Source organism: Saimiri boliviensis, chromosome 3 (genome assembly GCF_048565385.1).
Source record: "Saimiri boliviensis isolate mSaiBol1 chromosome 3, mSaiBol1.pri, whole genome shotgun sequence".
Lineage (NCBI taxonomy): Eukaryota > Metazoa > Chordata > Mammalia > Primates > Cebidae > Saimiri > Saimiri boliviensis.
The window spans coordinates 176,974,380-176,996,238 of record NC_133451.1 but is presented as its reverse complement, the minus strand read 5'-3'; the positions used below and the strand labels follow the sequence as shown (position 1 = coordinate 176,996,238).

The 21,859-nt window shown below is 41.9% G+C and overlaps 1 protein-coding gene across 2 annotated transcripts in view; it reads right to left on the bottom strand.

Moving 5' to 3' along the window:
- Nucleotides 1-7,466, bottom strand: part of AADAT (aminoadipate aminotransferase) — a 32,420-nt gene extending 24,954 nt beyond the window's left edge. Inside the window, exons 1-4 of one of the 2 annotated variants that reach the window (XM_039479190.2) lie at nucleotides 7,449-7,466; nucleotides 6,902-7,013; nucleotides 5,722-5,890; nucleotides 4,491-4,623 (exon numbers count right to left, since the gene is read on the bottom strand). In XM_039479190.2, the coding sequence (XP_039335124.1) occupies nucleotides 4,491-4,623; nucleotides 5,722-5,890; nucleotides 6,902-6,968 (369 nt within the window). In that variant the 5' untranslated portion in view covers nucleotides 6,969-7,013; nucleotides 7,449-7,466. Of the gene's footprint in view, nucleotides 1-4,490; nucleotides 4,624-5,721; nucleotides 5,891-6,901; nucleotides 7,014-7,396 lie in introns of both variants that reach the window. The other variant, XM_039479189.2, reaches the window with a different exon arrangement.
- Between the last annotated feature and the right edge of the window lie 14,393 nt (nucleotides 7,467-21,859).

The following is a 21,859-nucleotide window of genomic DNA, read 5'->3' as shown; positions in this document are numbered from 1 at the left end:
AATTAATTCAACCATTGTGGAAGGCAGTGTGTCGATTCCTCAAGGACCTAAAAATAGAAATCCCATTTGACCCAGCAATCCCATTACTGGGTATATAGCCAAAGGATTATAAATCATTCTACTACAAGGACACGTGCACACGAATGTTCACTGCAGCACTGTTTACAATAGCAAAGACCTGGAATCAACCCAAATGCCCAACGATGATAGACTGGATAGGGAAAATGTGGTACATATACATGATGGAATATTACGCAGCCATCAAAAACGATGAGTTCACGTCCTTTGTAGGGACATGGATGAACCTGGAAACCATCATTCTCAGCAAACTGACACAAGAGCAGAAAATCAAACACCGTATATTCTCACTCATAGGCGGGTGTTGAACAATGAGAACACATGGACACAGGGAGGGGAGCACTACACACTGGGTTCCGTTGGGGGGAAATGGGGGAGGGGCGGGGAGGTAGGGAGATGGGAAGAGATAGCATGGGGAGAAATGACAGATACAGGTGAGGGGACAGAAGGCAGCAAACCATGCTGCCATGTGTGTACCTATGCAACAATCTTGCATGTTCATCACATGTACCCCAAAACCTAAAATGCAATTAAAAAAAAAAGACATAAAAAGGGGTATAAGAAAAAAATCTTCAATATTACTAATGCAATCAGAAATGTAGATCAAAACCACAATGAGATATTATCTCACAGCAGTCAAATTGGCTAGTTTCAAAAAGACAAGCAATAACAGATGCTGGTGAGGGCAGAGAAAGGGGAACCCTTGTACACTGTTGATGGGGATGTAACTTAGAACAGCCACTATGGAGAACAGTACAGAGGTTCCTCAAAAAACTGAAAATAGAACTACCATATAATCCTTCAATCCCACTGCTGAGTATACATCCAAAACAAAAGATATCAATATATCAAAGCAGTATCTGCGCCCCCATGTTTATTATAGCACTTATTCACAATAGCCAAAATATGGAACCAATCTAAATGTCCATCAGCAGATAAATGAATAAGGAAAATATAATTCCACACAATGGAATATTATTCAGCCATGAAAAAGAATAAAACCCTGTCATTTGCAGCAACATGGATAGAACTGGAGGTCATTGTGTTAAGTGAAATAAGCAGAGAACAGAAAGACAAATACTACATATTCTCCCTCATCTGTGGGAACTAAAAAAGTGGATCCCATAAGGATAGAGAGTAGACTGGTGGTTACCAGAGGCTGGGAAGGACAGCAGGGATATAGAGTGAAGAAAAAAATAAAGAATATAAATGTACTTATTACCACTAAACTGTATACTGAAAAATGACAAGGATGGCAAATTTTATATATGCATTTTATGGCAATAGAAAAAATTAAAAATTAATTTTAAAAAATGGATGGGGAGACCAACAGTGTTCAAGAATATCGCTAGGTCAAGTAATAGGAAGCTTAGGAAATGATGTCGATAATTTGATCCCTACTGCAATCACTAGGGCCAGGCAATAGATTTTTCCAGCTTATATCAAACGGGTCTATGATGACTTAAATCATACATAAGTCACAGATCAATCTCTTCTTAGCTGGTGATGTTTCACAATCCTCAGTTTGAGCTCTTTCTCCTATCATTTTAACAACTCACATCTCACCATAAACAGTAGGGCTATTATCAATTGAGACAGAAGATTTAACTTTTGTTCCCCAATTGGCCTGTGATGTCCAATTTACCTTTTCCTTATGAACTTTTGGCATCTAACGACAAACAGTAACCTCCTCTGAAAAAATTTTTAATTGACTTAAGCTTTACAGGACATCCTAGGACCAAAGGAATCACTTGGATGGCATGTGAATATCAACAGATCAAATGAAAATCTAAGTAGAGTTGACCCTTGAACAACATGGATTTGAACGGCACAGCTTCACTTACATGCACAGTTTCTTCTGCCTCTGCCTCCACTGCGACAGCAAGACCAAACCCTCCTCTTTCTCCATCTCCTCAGGCCAATCAACATGAAAATGATGAGGATGAAGACCTATATGATGATCCACTTCCACATAATGGTAAATACAGTTTCTCCTGCTTGTGACTTTCTTAATATGATTTTATTTTCTCTAGCTTATACTTTATTGTAAAACTACAGTATATAATACATATAAAATATAAAGTATGTGTTAACTGACTATATTATCAGTTAGGCTTCTCGTAAAGAGCAGGCTATCAGTTATGTTTTGAAGGAGTCAAAAGTTATATGCAGGTTTTCAACTGCATGGAGTCATTGCCCCTAACCCCTGATTGTTCAAGGGTTAACTGTAAATATATTTTCCATATCCATTAGGGGACATATAAGTTTCAAATATCCTAAATTAAAAGGGAAGGCTGTTTATCGCCTGGCAGCATCATTTAAAAGATGAGACAGAAACACAGGAGCCTAAATAACATGACTACTTCACTTTGGAGAACAAAGTGAAGAAATATTAAACCAGATACATATTAGTGCCCCTGTAATAAGCATGCCTGTAACTAATGAGTTATTGACGTGTTTGGCCATCTATGCTATCTTCCTTCTTTGTGTAACTGGTGTTATAACGGATAAAGAAGAAACTGTCTTGAGCAACTTTCTGGAAGAAAAAGTCTGTAGTATCCTTTCCTAAGGAAAGAATTTCACTGAAAAATACTTTCATATCACTCCATATAATCACAAACGTTTCTCTTCAAGCAAAGACTCAAACAATAGCTAATTGTTTTACTATTCCTAATTAAATACAAAAAGAGTAAGGTTTTTTGTTTTTAATTTTTAAAAACTTAAAAAAATATTTTTAATATTGTAACCCATTATTCTGTAATGATAATTTAATTAAAAATTCATTAAAGCAAACCAGATTACAGTTTTCACATTTCCATGAAAAAGAAGACCACTCTGGTTTAAGATAAAGATAGATGGGAGTCACAGATTAATCTAGATCTAAGAATGAATACACAGAATCTTATTATTCATGGAAAGAAAAGGAGAAAATATACCAGCACTTTGGGAGGCCAAGTTGGGCGACTGCACGAGCACAGGACATCAAGGCCAGCCTATGCAACATGGCAAAAGAATATAAAAATTAGCTAGGCATACTGGTGCGCACCTGCAGTTCCAGCTACTTGGGAGGCTAAAGTGGGAGAATTGTTGGGAGTCCAGAGAGGTCCAAACTGCAGTGGGGCGTGATTCTGACACTGCACTCCAGCCTGGGTGACAGGGTGAGATCCTATCTCAAAAAAGAAAAGAAAGAAAAGGAAGAAGAGAAGGAAAGAAGGAAGGAAGGAAGGAAGGAAAATAAAATAACGGGTTAAACTGAGGACCACAGATGTGGTCTCTTTATTATGGCAACTAACCCATGGTGTTCCCATCTGTGGAGTTCCTGGAACCCAGAAGGGAGGAAGATGGAATAAGTAATGCCAGCAGGAGAGGAAGAGAGAGAACCAGTCCATGTAAATAAGTCGGAGACACAGACATAAACAGATCTAGAGAAATCCAGCCAAGAGGGGACAAGATACAAGCGGTGGCAAGCACAGAGATTCCATAGACGGATATGCAAAGGAAGATAAATATTTTTATCTCACAAATATGAAGGTGTGCCCTCTAAAAAGTTTAAAAATCATATTAAAATTTCATAACTATAGGCAGAAATCAAATGTAACCTGAATTTTTAAGCCAGACGAAATTTGTTTTTTTCTTTTTCTTTTTTTTTTTTTTGAGACGGAGTTTCGCTCTTGTTACCCAGGCTGGAGTGCAATGGCGTGATCTCGGCTCACCGCAACCTCCGCCTCCTGGGTTCAGGCAATTCTCCTGCCTCAGCCTTCTGAGTAGCTGGGATTACAGGCACACACCACCATGCCCAGCTAATTTTTTGTATTTTTAGTAGAGACGGGGTTTCATCACGTTGACCACGATGGTCTCGATCTATTGACCTCGTGATCCACCCGCCTCAGCCTCCCAAAGTGTTGGGATTACAGGCGTGAGCCACCGCGCCCGGCAAGCCAGATGAAATTAAGCAGTGTTCACTAAGCTTCTGGTAAGGGTTCAGTACTCCCTTAGTGGGAATCCAGCTTTAATGGTTAATAGGTTTGGGTAATTGACCACAGGATCTGTATTTAATACTTAAGGAAGATTAGGCTAGTGAATGATGTTAAGAGCAGATAAGTTTTCAACGTCCGTCCTTGGGTTCACCATGAGGAAAACTAGGGGGAAATACTGATAGGATCAACCTATAATATTTCCACCTGGCTTTTGCCTACAGTTAACACCCTTACCCACCCTTGCCATCCCCAGCCACAACTGCTCTCACCCCCATCCTATGACTTGTCTTTTAGTTCCCTGTTTATAATTCTAGGTGAAGACAAAGAAAGACTACCAGTAATCCATAAAATATCCTCTGTGGTTAAGCGGGAGAGGACTATATAAATGAATGCTTCCAATTCTACATTTTGGCTGACTTTTCCTTTCAGTCTTACCTTACAAAGACCCTGTTGGCTGCCAGATGTGACACACAGGTCCATTTGTCCTTGACTGGGTGGATAATGGATGGTAGGAGGATTATGCAATTTTATTTGAAACTGTTTTAACCAGGACACAAGCTCTGGAATTCTAAAGCATAAAATGTATTTTTAAATTCACAGTGGTAAAAATCATAGTAATTAGTAGTAGACAGGAAATAATAAATGACAGCTTTATCAAGCACTTTATACACTCACTTAAAAAACCCTCAAATGCTTTTTGCTAGTATTAATATTCCCATTTAAAAGACAGGCAGTAGACTTAAGAGATTAGGAAATTCCCATAAAGTTAATCAGCCAGAAATTCTCATAAAGTCCATTATGTAATCAATGAGCCGAGATTTGAATCTACATTTTTCTTATTCTGAACCTGTAGTCTTTCACACTAGAGCATTCACTGCATAATCGATTCTTTGTTCTCTCTAGGAAGAGTTCTATGGCTACCTAGAAGTTCAGGCTCGGTAAGTTGTTTGTATCATGGAATATTCGAAGAAGCCTCTGTATATTTAACATATTACATAACATACATATGCACACACGAATAACATATTTCAATATACTTTTAAATCACAGAACAAAGAACGTTTTAATAAAGTATAATTTATAGATTCTCCATAAATTATCCTTTATCACTGGAAGAAGACCAGCTAACGTTAAGTCATAAGATAAATGTTTCAGCTTGCCTAGAGAAATTAAAGACATTTGAACCTATGAGGGCAATTTATTTGCACAGTTCTTTGTTTAGAAAGCGATTAAAAAATTGCCTGGGGACTTAAAATTGCTGCTTTCTGGATCCTCCATTTCTTCATTTCTCCTGATGTATTTACTCACCTGGATATCTTCCCATTATTTCGGACTCAGCTCTAATGGTACTTCCTTCTAGAGCCTTCATTTGAGGTTGAGACACAATCACTGAAGAGTTTTAAGCATTCAATATCCTTTTTGCTCTTAATCATCCTTTGAAAACCTTTCCCCAGCCCTTCCTAACCACTGAATTCTCACTGAACACTCACTTGGTTAGAATTCAATGACAAAGTGAGTATTTGGAATGACCAAATAGGTCAATGGGACTTAAAATATGTATCAATAGGCCTTAGAATATTTCTCTAGTATTCTTTATCACTGAGCCTTAGAATATTTCTCATGAAAGTGAGCCAATAAGATTATGTTACATATTGATGATCCCTACCCCGCAGTCGGAGAATACTGAAGTGCTTTCTTCATCAACTCTTCTCCAAATTGGAGGGTCTTTCCATTTTCTACGGTGATCACAGCAGTCTTAAAAGGAAACATGTTTGGATTGGGTAAGCCACCAGCCAAGGAGATCATCGATTTTGGTCCTCTGCTCAATATATCGGCTACAATAAACATGGAAAGAGAAGAAACGATTTCGTTGAAGACTGCTATAAGCAGATAGTTAAGCATGCATTATAGTCAATAAAACCACAAAGCTGAACAATCTCCAGTGACAGAATGTGCTATGGGCTAAATGTTGGTGTTACCCCCAGATTCATCCTTGGAACTTAATACTCGTGATAGTTTTAAGAGAAGGGATCCACCCTCCTGAATGGCATCGGTGCACTTATAAAAGAGAGCTGAGGGAAAGCCCTCGGCCCTTCAGCCAGCTGAGGACACAGGCTCCCCCTTCCACATGAGGATGCAACAAGAAGGCTCTGTCTATAAGGAAGGGCTCTCAGCAGACACACAATCTGCTGTCACTTTGCTCTTAGACTTCCTAGCCTTCAGAACAGTGAGAGAGAATTCTATGGTGTATAAATGACCCAGTTTGTGGTATTTTGTTATAGCAGCCTTTACGGACTAAAACGAACGGTAGTCTCAAATAAACATACGGAGTAACTTTTTCTGAGCCCGCCGCACCTGCAGAGGGACTAAAGCATGAAGGTGACCAAAGAGAAGGCAGAGGGGTCAGGAAGACTGCAAAGGGCTGCACACAGCAGAAGCCTCCTGCTTCGCTCAGCCCCGACCCGTCTGAAAGCTTCACGGCCCGCCCCGCTGGGTCCCGTTTACCCGGCCTTCTCCCCTGCACACCCGTGTGCACGTGGTGCGGTGCCTGCCCCTCCCCAGCTTCCCAGGAAAAGCCCTTCTGGAGAGCACGGCCCCCACCCCCAGCCGCCTCCCGAGGACGCGTCCCACGGCGGTCCGCGCCTCGCGCTCGGCGCGCGTCTCAGCCCGGGTTCTTTGAGAACAAAGGCTGTTCCATCCCCGCACACAGAGCCCAGCTCAGCACGAGCGCGCACAGGGGCGCGCGTGGACGCAGCCCGGCGGGGGCTTGCTCGGGACCCCCACGCCCCTCGGAGGCTGCGCCGGGAAGGCCCCACCCCCCCGGAGAGGCTCGCCCCGTGTCTCACTCATGGCCCGGATGGGAGAAGGGTTTCTGGCTGCGCTCGCGGCCGTGATGAAGCGTGTGTAGTTCATGTCGCTGACGGCCAAGCATCAAGCGCCTTCTTCCGCGGCGGAGGACTAGAAAAACCAAAGAGCCCCGTCACGCGCGGCCTGCGGACTCCTCGCTCCGGCGCCGCGTCCGGCTTCCCGCGCGCGCGGCCCAGCGCCAGCCGCCGAAGCTCCCCGGCTGGACGCTGCGTTCGCTCTCCGGGTCCTAAGCGGCTCTGGGGCTGGGGGCGAGTCCGGCCACATCCACGCCGCGCGCGCTCCGGCGGCCGCCAGGGCCCAGGCCGGGTCTGCCCCGCCGCGGGCCTCGCCGCGCCCCCTCCCGCCCCGCGCCGTGGCCTATGGCCGCCCGCGGCGCGCGCCTCCCCGTCCGCGATCATCGCCCTCAGAGCGCAGGGCGCGCGGGGGGGAGCCCAGGCGCTAGGCGCATGCAGCCCCGGTCAGTGACACTTGACCTCGCCGCCGGGAACCGCCGCCACCGGCGTCCGCCTTGGCCTGGAGGCTCACCCCGAGGCCGCCCGGGGGGCACCGGAAGTGGCCGCGATCCTGATCCTCGGGCGCCACCTGGCGGCCGCTGGGGTCCACTGCAGGGGGCTCCCGGAGCTGCGTGGGGCCTGCTGCGGCCCCGCCCTCCCTCCCGCGTGCCGGGCTGGCCTCCGCTCCTCCGCGGGGGCTGTGCATTTTTCCCGCCCAGACAGTGGCTGTGCTAAATTCTCATTTTCTTTTTTTTTAATTAGTGAAACTCTAGGCACTCTCCTGGGAAACACCCCGGCGACTCAAACGAATTCCAACATAAATTTCATGAAGATCTCAGCATTTTGGAGTGACGGTGGAGTTCTGACAAAAATTTTTGAGTAATCACTCTGAGGATCTCTTTGATTTTAGTGTCTACCCTTGCATTGAATTTCTGACCTTTCGTTAGGTAAGAATTAGGTTGGAAGTGAATATCCGGATCTTTTTGGGTCCAGCACCTTGCCTTTTTTCTCCTTACAAAGTAATCCTCCTCACTCCCCACCTCCCTCAACTTTTTTGCAACTTCTCCTTCCTGAATCACCAAAATGAAATGCACAGCGTTTTACGTGAGCACTTAATGAGGGATGGGTTTCGGACATCCTCTCTCTTTTTTTTTTTTTTTTTTTAAATCCTTTAATGAATATTAAAATGAATGAACTGCATTCATTCTAATCAGTACAAATTTACTGAGTACTTCCTGGGTGATTATTGATTCACTGTCAAATGGCTCTCTTTTAAGCTTTATTTGATAGGTTGGTCAAGGAGCCCCTGCTCTTGAGTCCTCACAACAAAAGGATGAGATAACCCAGTAAAATCTTTTTTGTTTGTTTCTTTGTTTGTTTTGAGACGAAGTTTCACTCTGTTGCCCAGGCTGGAGTGCAGTGGCACAATCTCCACTCATGGTGACCTCTGCCTCCCAGGTCCAAGCAATTCTCCTACCTCAGCCTCCCAAGTTGCTGGGATCACAGGTGTGTGCCACCACACTTGGCCAATTTTTTGTATTTTTAGTAGAGGTGCGGTTTCACAGTGTTAGACAGGATGGTCTCGATCTCCTGACCTCCTGATCCACCTGCTTCAGCCTCCCAAAGTGCTGGGATTACAGGTGTGAGCCACTGCAACCTCCCCCCCACCCCAAGTAAAATCTTTATGTGAGCGGCTACATAACCAAAAGGGAGTATCATTAGTAAAACTAGTAGAAACCCAAGAGACTAGATGCTTCTGGATGCAGAGGCTTCAAGTAGTTGAAATTCCACTTGATGGCTTCACAGCTGGGTGTCTTTGGACAAGTTACTTAACCTTTCTGGGTCTTGGTTTTTCTCCCAGGCCTGCTGGCAGGAATAAATTCAATATCTGTATTAAACGAATCAGTGCAGTGGTCTGCACACTGTCAAAACACTCAAAGAACATTGGCTGCTTTTGTTAGTAACAAATATTTTTAAGCACACATTAAAGACTCAGTCTCCAAGTGTTTTTGGCTAGAGAAGCTATTTGGCAACTTTGAAGACATATTATGTTATCAGTTAATTCATGCACACAAATCCTTATCTATTTGAGCTTGTCCATTCTGGAGGTAGTTGTCCCTGAATGTTTTCTAGAAGATAACTCAAGAAGCACTATAAATATCAAAATAAGGTGTAGATCAAGGTTAATTATGACTTGTAACCAGATATATTGATGTTCCTGGAGACTTCAGGCTTTTTTTGGTAGTGGGTGGACTCTGAGCATGGTTTCTTCAGATACTTAGTAGAAAATTTAAATTTTGGCAGAGCACAGTGCTTCTTGCATGTAATCCCAGCACTTTGGGAGGCCACCTCAGGTCAAGACTTTGAGACCAGTGTGATCAACGTGGCAAAACCCCATCTCTACTAAAAAAATACAAAAATTAGGAACAGATCCAAGATGGCCGAATAGAAACAGCTCTGGCATGTAGTTCCCAGTGAGAATGCAGAGGCCACTGCAGATGATCCCCAGGAAAGCAGGGCCTGGAGTGTACCTCCAGCAGTCCTACAGCAGAGGGGCCTGACAGTTTGAAGGAAAACTAAAAAACAGAAATAACTACATCATCAACAAAAAGGACGTCCACTCAGCGATCCCATCTGAAAGTCACCAACTACAAAGACCACAGGTAGATAAATCCACAAAGATGGGAAGAAACCAGCACAAAAAGGATGAAAACACCCAAAACCAGAATGCCTCTGCTCCTTCAAGGGATCACAACTCCTTACCAGCAGGTGAACAAGACTGGATGGAGAATGAATCTGATGAATTGACAGAAACAGGGTTCAAAAAGTGGGTAATAACAAACTTCTTTGAGCCAAAAGAATATGTTCTAACCCAAAAAGAAACAAAAACCTCAAAAAAAGGTTTGACAAAATGCTAACGAGAATAAACAACTTAGAAAAGAATATAAATGAATTGATGGAGCTGAAAAACATAACACGAGAACTTGACAAAGCATACACAAGTTTCAATACCCAAATCGACCAAGCAGAACAAAGGATATCAGAGATTGAAGATTGACTCAATAAATAAAATGAGAAGACATTAAGATTAGAGAAAAAACAGTGAAAAGAAATGAACAAAGCCTCCAAGAAATATGGGATTATGTGAAAAGACCTAATACATTTGATAGGTGTACCTGAATGTGATGGAGACAATGAATCCAAGGTGGAAAACACTCCTCGGGATATTATGCAGGAGAACTTCCCCAACCTAGCAAGGCAGGCCAACATTCAAGTCCAGGAAATACAGAGAACACCACAAAGATATTCCTCAAGAAGAGCAACCCCAAGGCACATAATCTTCAGATTCACCAGGGTTGAAATGAAGGAAAAAGTGCTAAGGACAGCCAGAGAGAGAGGTTGGGTTATCTACAAAGGGAAGCCCATCAGACTCACAGTGGATTTCTTGGCAGAAATACTGCAAGCCAGAAGAGAGTGGGGGCCAATATTTAACATCCTTAAAGAAAAGAACTTTTAACTTAGAATTTCATATCCAGCCAAACCAAGCTTTGTAAGTGAAGGAGAAATAAAATCTTTTATGAACAAGTAATTGTTCAGAGATTTCATCACCACCAGGCCTGCTTTACAAGAGCTCCTGAAGGAAGCACTAAACATAGAAAGGAACAACCAGTACCAGCCACTCCAAAAATGTACAAATGATAAAGAGCATTGACACAATGAAGAAACTGCGTCAACTAATGGACAAAACATCCAGCTAGCACCAAAATGGCAGGATCAAATTCATACATGACAATATTAACCTTAAATGCAAATGGACCAAATGCTCCAATCAAAAGACACAGACTGGCAAAATGAATAAAAAGTCAAAACCCATCAGTGTGCTGTATCCAGGAGATCCATCTCAAGTGCAAGAATATACATAGGCTCAAAATAAAGGGATGGAGGTAGATTTATCATGCAAATGGAGAGAGAGAGAGAGAGAGAGAGAGAGAGAGAGAGAGAGAGAGAGAGAGAGCAGGAGTTGCAATACTAGTCTCTGATAAAATAGACTTTAAACCAACAAAGATCAAAAGAGACAAAGAAGGGCATTATGTAATGGTAAAAGGATCAATGCAACAAGAAGAGCTAATGATCCTAAATATATACACACCCAATACAGGAGATACATAAAGCAAGTTCTTAATGACTTACAAAAAGACATAGACTCCCACACAATAATAGTAGGAGACTTGAAATCTCCACTGTCAATATTAGACAGATCAACCAGACAGAAAATTAACAAGGATATCCAGGATTTGAACTCAGATCTGGGCCAAGCAAACCTAATAGACATCTACAGAACTGTCCACAATAAATCCACAGAATACGCATTCTTCTCAGCACCACATGACACCTACTCTAAAAGTGACCATATAATTGGAAGTAAATAACTCCTCAGCAAATGCAAAAGAATGGAAATCATAACAAACAGTCTCTCGGACCACAGTGCAATCAAATTAGAACTCAGTATTCAGAAACTAACTCAGAACAGCACAACTTCATGGAAACTGAAGAGCTTGCTTCTGAGTGTCGACTGCAGAAACAATGAAATGAAGGCAGAAATAAAGATGTTCTTCAAAACCAACAAGAATGAAGACACAACGTACCAGAAACTCTGGGACACATTTAAAGCAGTATCTAGAGGAAAATTTATAGCAATACATGCCCACATGAGAAGCAAGGAAAGATCTAAAATTGACATCCTATCATCAAAATTGAAAGAGCTAGAGGAGCAAGATAAAAAAAAACTCAAAAACTAACAGAAGACAAGAAATGCCTAAGATCAGAGCAGAACTGAAGGAGATAGAAAAAAAAAACCCTTCAAAAAATTAATAAATCCAGAAGGTGATTTTTTGAAAAGATCAACAGAAATAGACAGACCACTAGCCAGATTAATAAAAAAAGGAAGAATCAAATAGATGCAATAAAAAATGATAAAGGGAATATCACCACAGATTCCACAGAAATACAATCAGAGATTACTGCAAACACCTCAATGCATGCAAACCAGTAAACCCGGAAGAAATTGATAAATTCTTGTACATGTGCACCCTCCCAAACCTAAACCAGGAAGAAGTTGAAACCCTGAATAGATCAATAACAAGGGCTGGAGTTGAGGCAGCAATTAATAACCTACCAACCAAAAAAAGAAAAAAAAAAAAAAAAAGCCCAGGGCCAGATGGATTCACAGCCGAATTCTACCAGACATACAAAGAGGAGCTGGTACCACTCCTTCTGAAACTATTCCAAACAATCCAAAAAGAGGGAATCCTTCCCAAATCATTTTGTGAGACCAACATCATCCTGATACCAAAACCCAGCAGAGACTCAACAAGAAAAGAAAACTTCAGGCCAATATCCATGATGAACATTGATGCCAAAATCTTCAATAAAATAATGGCAAATCGATTGTAACAGCACATCAAAAAGCTTATCCATCACGATCAAGTAGGCTTCATCCAGGGGATGCAAGTCTGGTTCAACATACGCAAGTCTATAAATGTAATCCACCACATAAACAGAACCAAAGACAAAAACCACATGATTATCTCAATAGATGCAGAGAAGGCCTTTGACAAAATTCAACAGTCCTTTATGCTAAAAACTCTCAATAAAATAGGTGTCAAAGGAATGTATCTCAAAATAATAAACGCTATTTATGACAAACCCACAGCCAATATCATACTGAATGGGCAAAAACTGGAAGCATTCCCTTTGAAATCTGGCACTAGACAAGGATGCCCTCTTTCACCACTCCTATTCAATAAACTACTGGAGGTTCTAGCCAGAGCAATCAGGCAAGAAAAAGAAATAAAGCATATTCAGTTAGGAAAGGAGGAAGTCAAACTGTCTCTATTTGCAGAGGACATGATTGTATATTTAGAAGACCCCATTGTCTCAGCCCCATATCTCCTGAAACTAATAAGCAACTTCAGCAAAGTCTCAGGATACATAATCAATGTGTGGAAATCACAAGCATTCCTATACACCAATAACAGACTTAAATCAAGAGAGCTAAATCAAGCACAAACTGCCTTTCAGAATTGCTACAAAGAGAATAAAATACTTAAGAATACAACTAACAAAGGATGTAAAGGACCACTTCAAGGAGAACTACAAACCACTGCTCAGCAAAATAAGAGAGGACAGAAACAGATGGAAAAACATTCCATGCTTCTGGTTAGGAAGAATCAATATTGTGAAAATGGCCATACTGCACAAAGTAATTTATAGATTCAATGCTGTCCCCAACAAGCTATCTATGACCCTCTTTGCAAAACTGGAAAAAACCACCTTAAACTTTATATGGAACCAAAGAGGGCCTACATAGTGAAAACAATCCTAAGTAAAAAGAGCAAAGCTGGAGGCATCATGCTACTTGACTTCAAACTATACTAAAAGGCTACGGTAATCAAAACAGCATGGTACTGGTACCAAAAAGAGAGATATAGACCAATGGAACAGAACAGAGGCCTCAGAGGCAATGCCACAGATCTACAACCATCTAAACTTTGACAAACCTGACAAAAACAAGCAACAGGAAAAGGATTCCCTGTGTAATAAATGGTGTTGGGAAAGCTGGCTAGCCATGTGCAGAAAGCAGAAACTGGACCCCTCCCTGACACCTTACACTAAAATTAACTCCAGATGGATTAAAGACTTAACACCATCAAAACCCTAGAAGAAAACCTAGGCAAAACCATTCAGGACATAGGCATAGGCAAGGACTTCATGACTAAAACACCAAAAGCAATTGCAACAAAAGCCAAAATAGACAAATGGGATCTAATTAAACTCCAGAGCTTCTGCACCACAAATGAAACAATCATTGGAGTGAATCGGCAACCAACAGAATGGGAAAATTTTTTTGCAATCTACCCATCTGACAAAGGGCTAATATCCAGAATCTACAAAGAACTTAAACAGATTTACAAGAGAAAAACAAACAAACCCATTCAAAAGTGAGCAAAGGACATGAACAGACACTTTTCAAAAGAAGACATATATGAGCCCAATGAACGTATGAAAAAATGCTCATCATCACTGGTCATTAGAGAAATGCAAATCAAAACTGCATTGAGATACCATCTAATGCCAGTTAGAATGGTGATCATTAAAAAATCTGGAGAAAACAGATGCTGTAGAGGATGTGAAGAAATAGAAAAACATTTACACTGTTGGTGGGAGTGTAAATTAGTTCAGCCATTGTGGAAGACAGTGTGGTGACTCCTCAAGGACCTAGAAATAGAAATTCCATTTGACCCAGCAATCCCATTACTGGGTATATATCCAAAGGATTATAAATCTTTCTATTATAAGGACACAGGCACATGTATGTTCATTGCAGCACTGTTTACAATAGCAAAGACCTGGAACAAACCCAAATGCCCACCACTGATAGACTGGACAGGGAAAATGTGGCACATATACACCATGGAATACTATGTAACCATAAAAAACGATGAGTTTGTGTTCTTTGGAGAGACATGGATGAATCTAGAAACCATCATTCTCAGCAAACTGACACAAGAACAGAAAATGAAACACCGCATGTTCTCACTCATAGGCAGGTGTTGAGCAATGAGAGCACATGGACACAGGGAGGGGAGCATCACACACTGGGGTCTGTTGTGGGGGACTAGAGGAGGGACAATGGGGGGTGGGGAGTTGAGGAGGGATAACATGGGGAGAAAGGCCAGATATAGGTGATGGGAATGGAGGCAGCAAACCACATTGCCATGTGTGTACCTATGCAACAATCCTGCAGGTTCCACACTTGTACCCCAGAACCTAAAGTGCAATAAAATAGATTTAAAATAAATACAAAAATTAGCCAAGTATGGTGGCAGGTGCCTGTAATCTCAGCCACTTGGGGGGCTGAGGCCTGAGAATTGCTTGAACCCGGGAGGTGAAGTTTGCAGTGAGCCGCGATCATGTCACTGCGTTCTAGCCTGGGGAATAGACTGAGGCTCTGTCTCAAAAAAAAAAAAAAAAAAAAAAAAGAAACTTTAAAATTTAAACTTCTCTTTGGTAATAGGAACCTGTTTGGTCAATGGAGTTTGAAATCCTGGGCCAAGGAAAAGATTAAAGGCTTTTGTAAGCACATTGGTGCACAGGTCTATGATTTACAGTATTTATTATGCCCACGCTGTTTTTTTTTTAAATTTTATTTTGAGAGGTGGAGTATCTAGAGTCTCACTTTGCTGTCCAGGCCTGAATGCAGTAGTGCCAACCATAGCTCACTGCAGCCTCATCCTCCCCGGCTCAAGAGTTTCTCCCACCTCAGTTTCCTGGGCAGCTGGGACTACGGGTGAATACCACCACATCGGGATCATTTTTAAAAATACCTTGTAGAGATGGGGTCTCCCTATATTGCCCAGGCTGGTCTTGAACTCCTAGCTTCAGGTAGTCCTCCCACTTTGGCCTCTGAAAGTGCTGGGATCACAGGCATGAGCCACTGTGCCTGATCTGACACAAGCAGTTTTTAAAATACAGAATTAGTTGATTTTTTTTTTTTCCCTTTTCCATCAGTCGTAACACAATTGAAGGTATCAACACTAAAGAGACTTAAGGTCATGAAATCCTAAGTTGCAGGTTTTCAACCCTGAAACACTGCTGAATTTTCTATTTGGCCTCTCTGGAGTTGTACTGGTGAGACATTTGGGGGTGCTGATTGATCATAAGCCAGCTGATGATTCAGGCCGGGTAGAGAGGCAGATAAATGGCCCATCAGAGCCAGCTAATGGAATGCAGGGGCACTGGGGGTCATGATTAGAAAATGCAAGGCAGAATATAGTCACAGTGGTGGGAAAAGGACAAGCAAGGGTTAAGGTGGGGAGAGCTTACCAGGCAATAGAAGCTGAAGACTGAAGGTAAATTTGATTGCCAGAGAAACCAGACTTTGGATTTGTCAGGTACAGCAGCAGAAGGTGTGCTCCTGAGGGACTGAGATAAAAGAGTAAGGTTGGTAGCTCAGCTTTAAAGGCTTGGCTTAGGACTGCCTGAGGATAGAATTAAAGACACCAGATTCTTTCTCCAAACATTTACTGAATTCTTCCTCTGTTCTAGGAACTGTAATTCATTTCAAAAGAAAACTAAGACAAGTCACTACTCTTGAAAAGCAAGTGTTTGTACATTGAGAGATCAACAATTTCATATGATACGATGTCTGTGGCAGAGGCAGGTACAAGCTGCTAAGAAAGGCAGAGAGAAGGAAATCTCCCCTCCCCTCCCCCTTCCCCTCTCCTCCCCTCCCATCCCCTCCCCTCCCCTCCCTCCGTTGTCTTCTTGAGTATCCCTTATGTGAAACACTTGGGAACATAAGTATTTGGGGGTTTTGGATTTCTTTATATTTTGGAATATTTGCATATACATAATGAGTTATCTTGGGGATGGAACCCAATCCTAAACATGAAATTCATTTACATTTCATATACTCCTTATGCACATAGCCTGAAACTCATTTAATACAATATTTAAAATAATTTTGTGCATGAAACAAAGTTTGTGTACATCGAACCACCCATGTGGGCAATCAGAGGTTGTTTGGCATCACCATCATTCCTGACTCTGAGTTTATATGCTACTGATAAACAGTCATTTTCTAATAATTATTCACACAGAGTACTTAACAGTAAAAGATTTGATTAATCAATAGTACAGTGAACAAATAATGTGGTCAGGGCCACTGAGCGGCACAGCAGTATCACCATAATACCTGTATCAGCTGTTAAACCATGGTGACAGCAAACAATGGCAGATTTCAGTCTATAGATGATGCTGTGTTTTGATTAAGGTTATGTAGACCGTATTTTATATTTTAGGTGAGAAGAAATATCAGCAGCAGTTGAGGGACCAGAAATTGGGTTCCCGAGGAATGAGGAGTTGATGTGCTGGATGGATTTTAAAAATGAGTCCTCCAGAGCCATCTGCCTCATTAACAACGGTTTTTGTCTAAGAAGGTGCTCTTTCATTTCATAAGCTGACATGGTTTCTTGTTCTCTTATACACGCATGCTGCTCTAGTGCTTAAAAAAGCCCATCACAGATTTGTACCGTGTCAGCTATAAATACTTTTCCTGCTGAGTTAACATCGTTTTTATCATCCTCTGTGGCATCATTTTGGTGCTGAAAACATTTCAGATTTTGGAGCATTTTGGATTTCAAATTTTTGGATTAGGAATGTGCAACTCGTACAAATAAGATCACACTCACAGGTTGTGTGTGGACATGATTTTTGGGAGACACTATTCAGCCCACGATAGTCAATGACTAAAGGAGTCCAATATGTAATGGTCTAAGAGATAAGAGGACAACCAGAAGTTTACAGTGAGAAAGACAGCAAAGAAAGGGAATGTTTCGAGAGAAAGACTGAAGGCTTCTATGAGGATAAACTTCAATCTTTTATCTCAGAACTCCAGGGTCATAGATTCACTTACCACTAAACAGTAAGAGTAACAGTTGTTTGGATCTTATGCTAGCCCATGTCTCATCAAGGAATAATCGAGATTGTGTTTTAGGGTCTTAGTTCATTTAGCGTTGCTATAGCCAAATACCTGAGGCCAGGTACTTTACAAAGAAAACAGGCCAATCAGGCTCATGATTCTGATGGCTGGAAAGTGTAAGAGCATGATACTTGAATCTGCTTAGCTTCTGGGGAGGGCCATGTGCTGTGTCAAAACACAGCAGAGAAGTGGAACACTGAGAGGATGCATACAAAGAGACAATCACTAAAGGCTGGGCTTACTTCATAACGCCTGTTCTCGCAGTAATGAATCCAGTTCTCTGAGAGTAAAAACCCACTCCCATGAGATGGCATGAATCAATTCATGAGGCATTTGCCTCCATGATACAGAGACCTATTAGGCTCCACCTCCCAATGCTGCTGCACTGCTAATCAAATTTCAACATCAGTTTTTGTGGAGACAAACAAAATCCAAACCGCAGCACAGAGTAACTTGAAAAAAATTGCTGTTCATAAATGGCATTTACCTCAGAAATAATTCTTTGAGGTAGGGTGGACAGCTTTGCCCTGTGGCCAATACATCCTTGTTGAGGTAGTGTATTGGAGAGCTCAGTGATTTGGAGTGCAGGGGAGAACCACAAATATAACCATTGTGTGTTCTGATAGAGACAGAAGTGTACTGAGGTCTACAGAGTAACCATCATAATAGAATGACCAGTCAAAGCTTGAGAGATGGAAGATATTAACTGTTATGAAATGGGTAGGCAACTCTAGAACTTCACAATTAAATAGAAATAGTATCATCTTAGAGAACTGTTAAGAATCAATACTCGTTTGTTGAGTCTATAGGTATGGTTTGGAAAGAGACACGTGTGTCTTTAGACTGAAGACCATAGGATGAGTCTGTGGAGTGCTGTCCTTGTCATTTAGGATGCTAGCTGCTCAGCTGAATTAACATTAGTAAATAGCTAATGTTCATTTAATATAATGCCATTCTTCTATTATATACATTGTAATATAAGATACTTGTTTATGTTATATGTATTTTAAATCTTCTCAATCTGTTCATTTCTTTTAACATCTTTCATATTTTATTACTCACTATGCTGTGTCCTTGTAGATTTGGTAGTATATTTGTAAATATTATTAATTTTTTTATTCAATTATTTTAGTTGTTTGCACATTTTTCTTGGTTAATTTTTCATTTGTTTTGAGAACAGGGTCTCACTGTGTCACCCAGGCTGGAGTGCAGTGATGTAAGTATGGCTCACTGTAGCTTTGACTTCCTGGACTCCAGTAATCCTCCTACCTCAGCCTCCCAAGTAGCTGGGACCACAGGTACACACCCTCGTGCCTAATTTTTGTAGTTTTTGTAGAGATGGGGTTTTGCCATGTTGGTTAGGCTGGTCTTGAACTCCTGAGCTCAAGTGATTCACACACCTTGGCCTCCCAAAGTACTGGGATTAGAGGGATGAGCCACTGTGCCTGACCAAGTTTTAAATACTAATGAAAATATTTTTTTATTTCTAGGATTCTGATTGATTCTTTTCCATATTTGTGATTCTTTCACATATTCATCAGCTTGATTTAGATTTCAAAAAGTAGGATCATTTTCACCATTAGTTCTTTCGCGCCTTAAACATACTTGTTTTTTAGGTCTTTCTCATGTTGCTTTCTTATTTCCATCTTCACGAGAGTGAATTCAGATCTGTTGAGCTTCTCTTGGCCCATATTTCATAGTGTCTGCTTTCCCCGTGTCTTCGACACTTTGAATGGGTTGTTTGGTGTTTTCTCTCCTAGCACTCTCTCCTTTCTTCTGGCAGTATTCACTGCTTCCTCCAAAATTCCAAGAGAGCTGGAATCAGCTCTACTATAAAAGTCTGTGGCTCTTGTCCACAGGATGTCACAGATGCTTTGTATATCCTGTGCTTGGCTTGACCAGTGATCAGTTGTTCTTTCCCACTAAATGTCAAGGTGGCTTCTTATCAGTCTCAGCCCTGGGGAGTTGTTCCAGTTATTTTTAGCTTATTTTCCTGGGCAAAAGAAACTAGTTTTGGCCTACTTTATGCACAATGATCCTGAATTATGGCTTCTGCCCCATGCTGCTTAATTTTCGTCCCTGTGTTAGTCCATTTTCATACTGCTATGAAGACATACCTGAGACTGGATAATTTATGAAGAAAAAGAGGCTTAATGGTCTCACAGTTTTACGTGGCTGGGGAGGTGTCACAATCAAAGTAAAGGAGGACAAAGGCATGTCTTACATGGTGGCAGGCAAGAGAGTGTGTACAAGGGAACTGCCCTTCATAAAACCATCATATATCATGAGACTTATTCACTATCTCGAGAACAGCATGGGAAGAACCCTCCCCCATGATTCAATTACTCCAACCAGGTCCCTCCCACAACACTTGGGGATTATGAGAGCTACAATTCAAGATGAGATTTGGATGGGGACACAGCCAAACCATATTACTCCACCCCATCTCCACTAATATCTCATGTCCTCACATTTCAAAACCAATCATGTGTTCCCAACAGTCCCCACAAATCTTAACACATTTCAGCATTAACTCAAAAGTTCATAGTCCAAAGTCTCATCTGAGATAAGGCAATTGGGTAAATACACCCTTTCCAAATGGGAGAAATTGGCCAAAACAAAGGAGCTACAGGCTCCATGCAAGTCCAAAATCCAACAGGACAGTTATCGACCTTTAAAGTTGCAAAATGATCTCCTTTGACCCCATGTCTCACATCCAGGTCACACTAATGCAAGAAATGGGTTCCCATTGTCTTGGGCAGCTCCATCTCTGTGGCTTTGCAGGGTATAGCTCCCATTCTGGCTGTTTTTACAGGCTGGTGATGAGTGTCTGCAGCTTTTTTCAGATGCCGATGTTGAGTGTCTACTTTCATGGGCTGGTGTTGAGTGACTGCAGCTTTTCCAGGTGCACAGTACAAGTTGTCAGTGGATCTACCATTCTGCCATCTGTAGGACAGTGGCCCTCTTCTCACAGCTCTAGTAGGCAGTGCCTCAGTGGGACTCTGTGTGGGGTCTTCATCCCCACATTTCCCTTCCACACAGCCCTAGCTGGGTTCTCCATCAGGCACCCTGCCCCTGCAGGAAACTTCTGCTTTGACATCCAGGCATTTCCATACATGGTCTGAAATCTAGACAGTGGTTCCCAAACCTGAATTCTTGACTTATTTGCACACTCAGGCTTAACACCACATAGAAAATTCCAAGACTTGGGGCTTGCACCCTCTGAAGCCATGGCCTGAGCTGTACTTTGGCCCCTTTTAGCCACAGCTGGAGCAGCTGGGACATAGAGCACCAATTCCTTAGGCTGCACACAGCAGGGGCACTGTGGACTTGCCCCATGAAACCTTTTTTTCCTCCTAGGCCTCCAGGCCTGTGATGGGAAGGGCTGCCATGAAAGTCTCTGACATGCCTTGGAGACATTTTCCCCATTGTTTTGGTGATTAACATTCAGATCCTTGTTACTTATGCCAATTTCTGCAGAGACTTGAATTTCTCCCCAGAAAATGGGGTTTTCCCTTCTATTTCTCTGCAAATTTTCCAAATTTTTATGCCCTGCTTCCTCTTGAATGCTTTGCTTCTTAGAAATTTCTTTCACCAGATACCCTAAATCATCTGCTTCAAGTTCAAAGTTCCACGGATCTCTAGGGCAGGAGCAAAATGCCTCCAGTCTCTGCTAAACATAGCAAGTGTCACCTTTGCTTCAGTTCCCAACAAGTTCCTTATCTCCTTCTGTGACCACCTCAGCCTGCCCGTTGTCATTCACCTCACTGTCAGCATTTTGGTCAAAGCCACTCAGTAAGTCTCTAGAAAGTTCCAAATTTTCCCATACCTTCCTGTCTTCTGAGCCCTCCAAGTCTCTAGGAAGTTCCAGACTTTCTCACATTTTCCCAACTTCCTCTGAGCCCTCCTAACTGTCCTAATCTCTGTTTATTATTCAGTTCCAAAGTCACTTCCATATTTTTGAGTATCTTAATAGCAATACCCCTCTCTACCAGTACTAATTTACCATATTAATCCATTTTCAAACTGCTATGAACACTTACCCAAGATTGGTTAATTTATAAAGAAAAAGAGGTTTAGTAGTCTGACAGTTCCACATGGCTAAGGAGGCTTCACAATCATGGCAGAAGGGGAAGGAAGAGCAAAGACATGTTTTACATGGTGACAGTAAGAAAGTGTGTGAAGGGGAACTTACCTTTATAAAATTATCAGATCTTGTGAGACCTATTCATCATCACAAGAATGGCATAGGAAAAATCCACCACCATGATTCAGTTACCTCCTACCTTGTTCCTCCCATGACATGTGGGGATTATGAGAGCTACAATTCAAGATGAGATTTGGGTAGGGACACAGTGAAACCATATTAGTCCCCTTTCCTTGCAGGAGTTGAAATACCG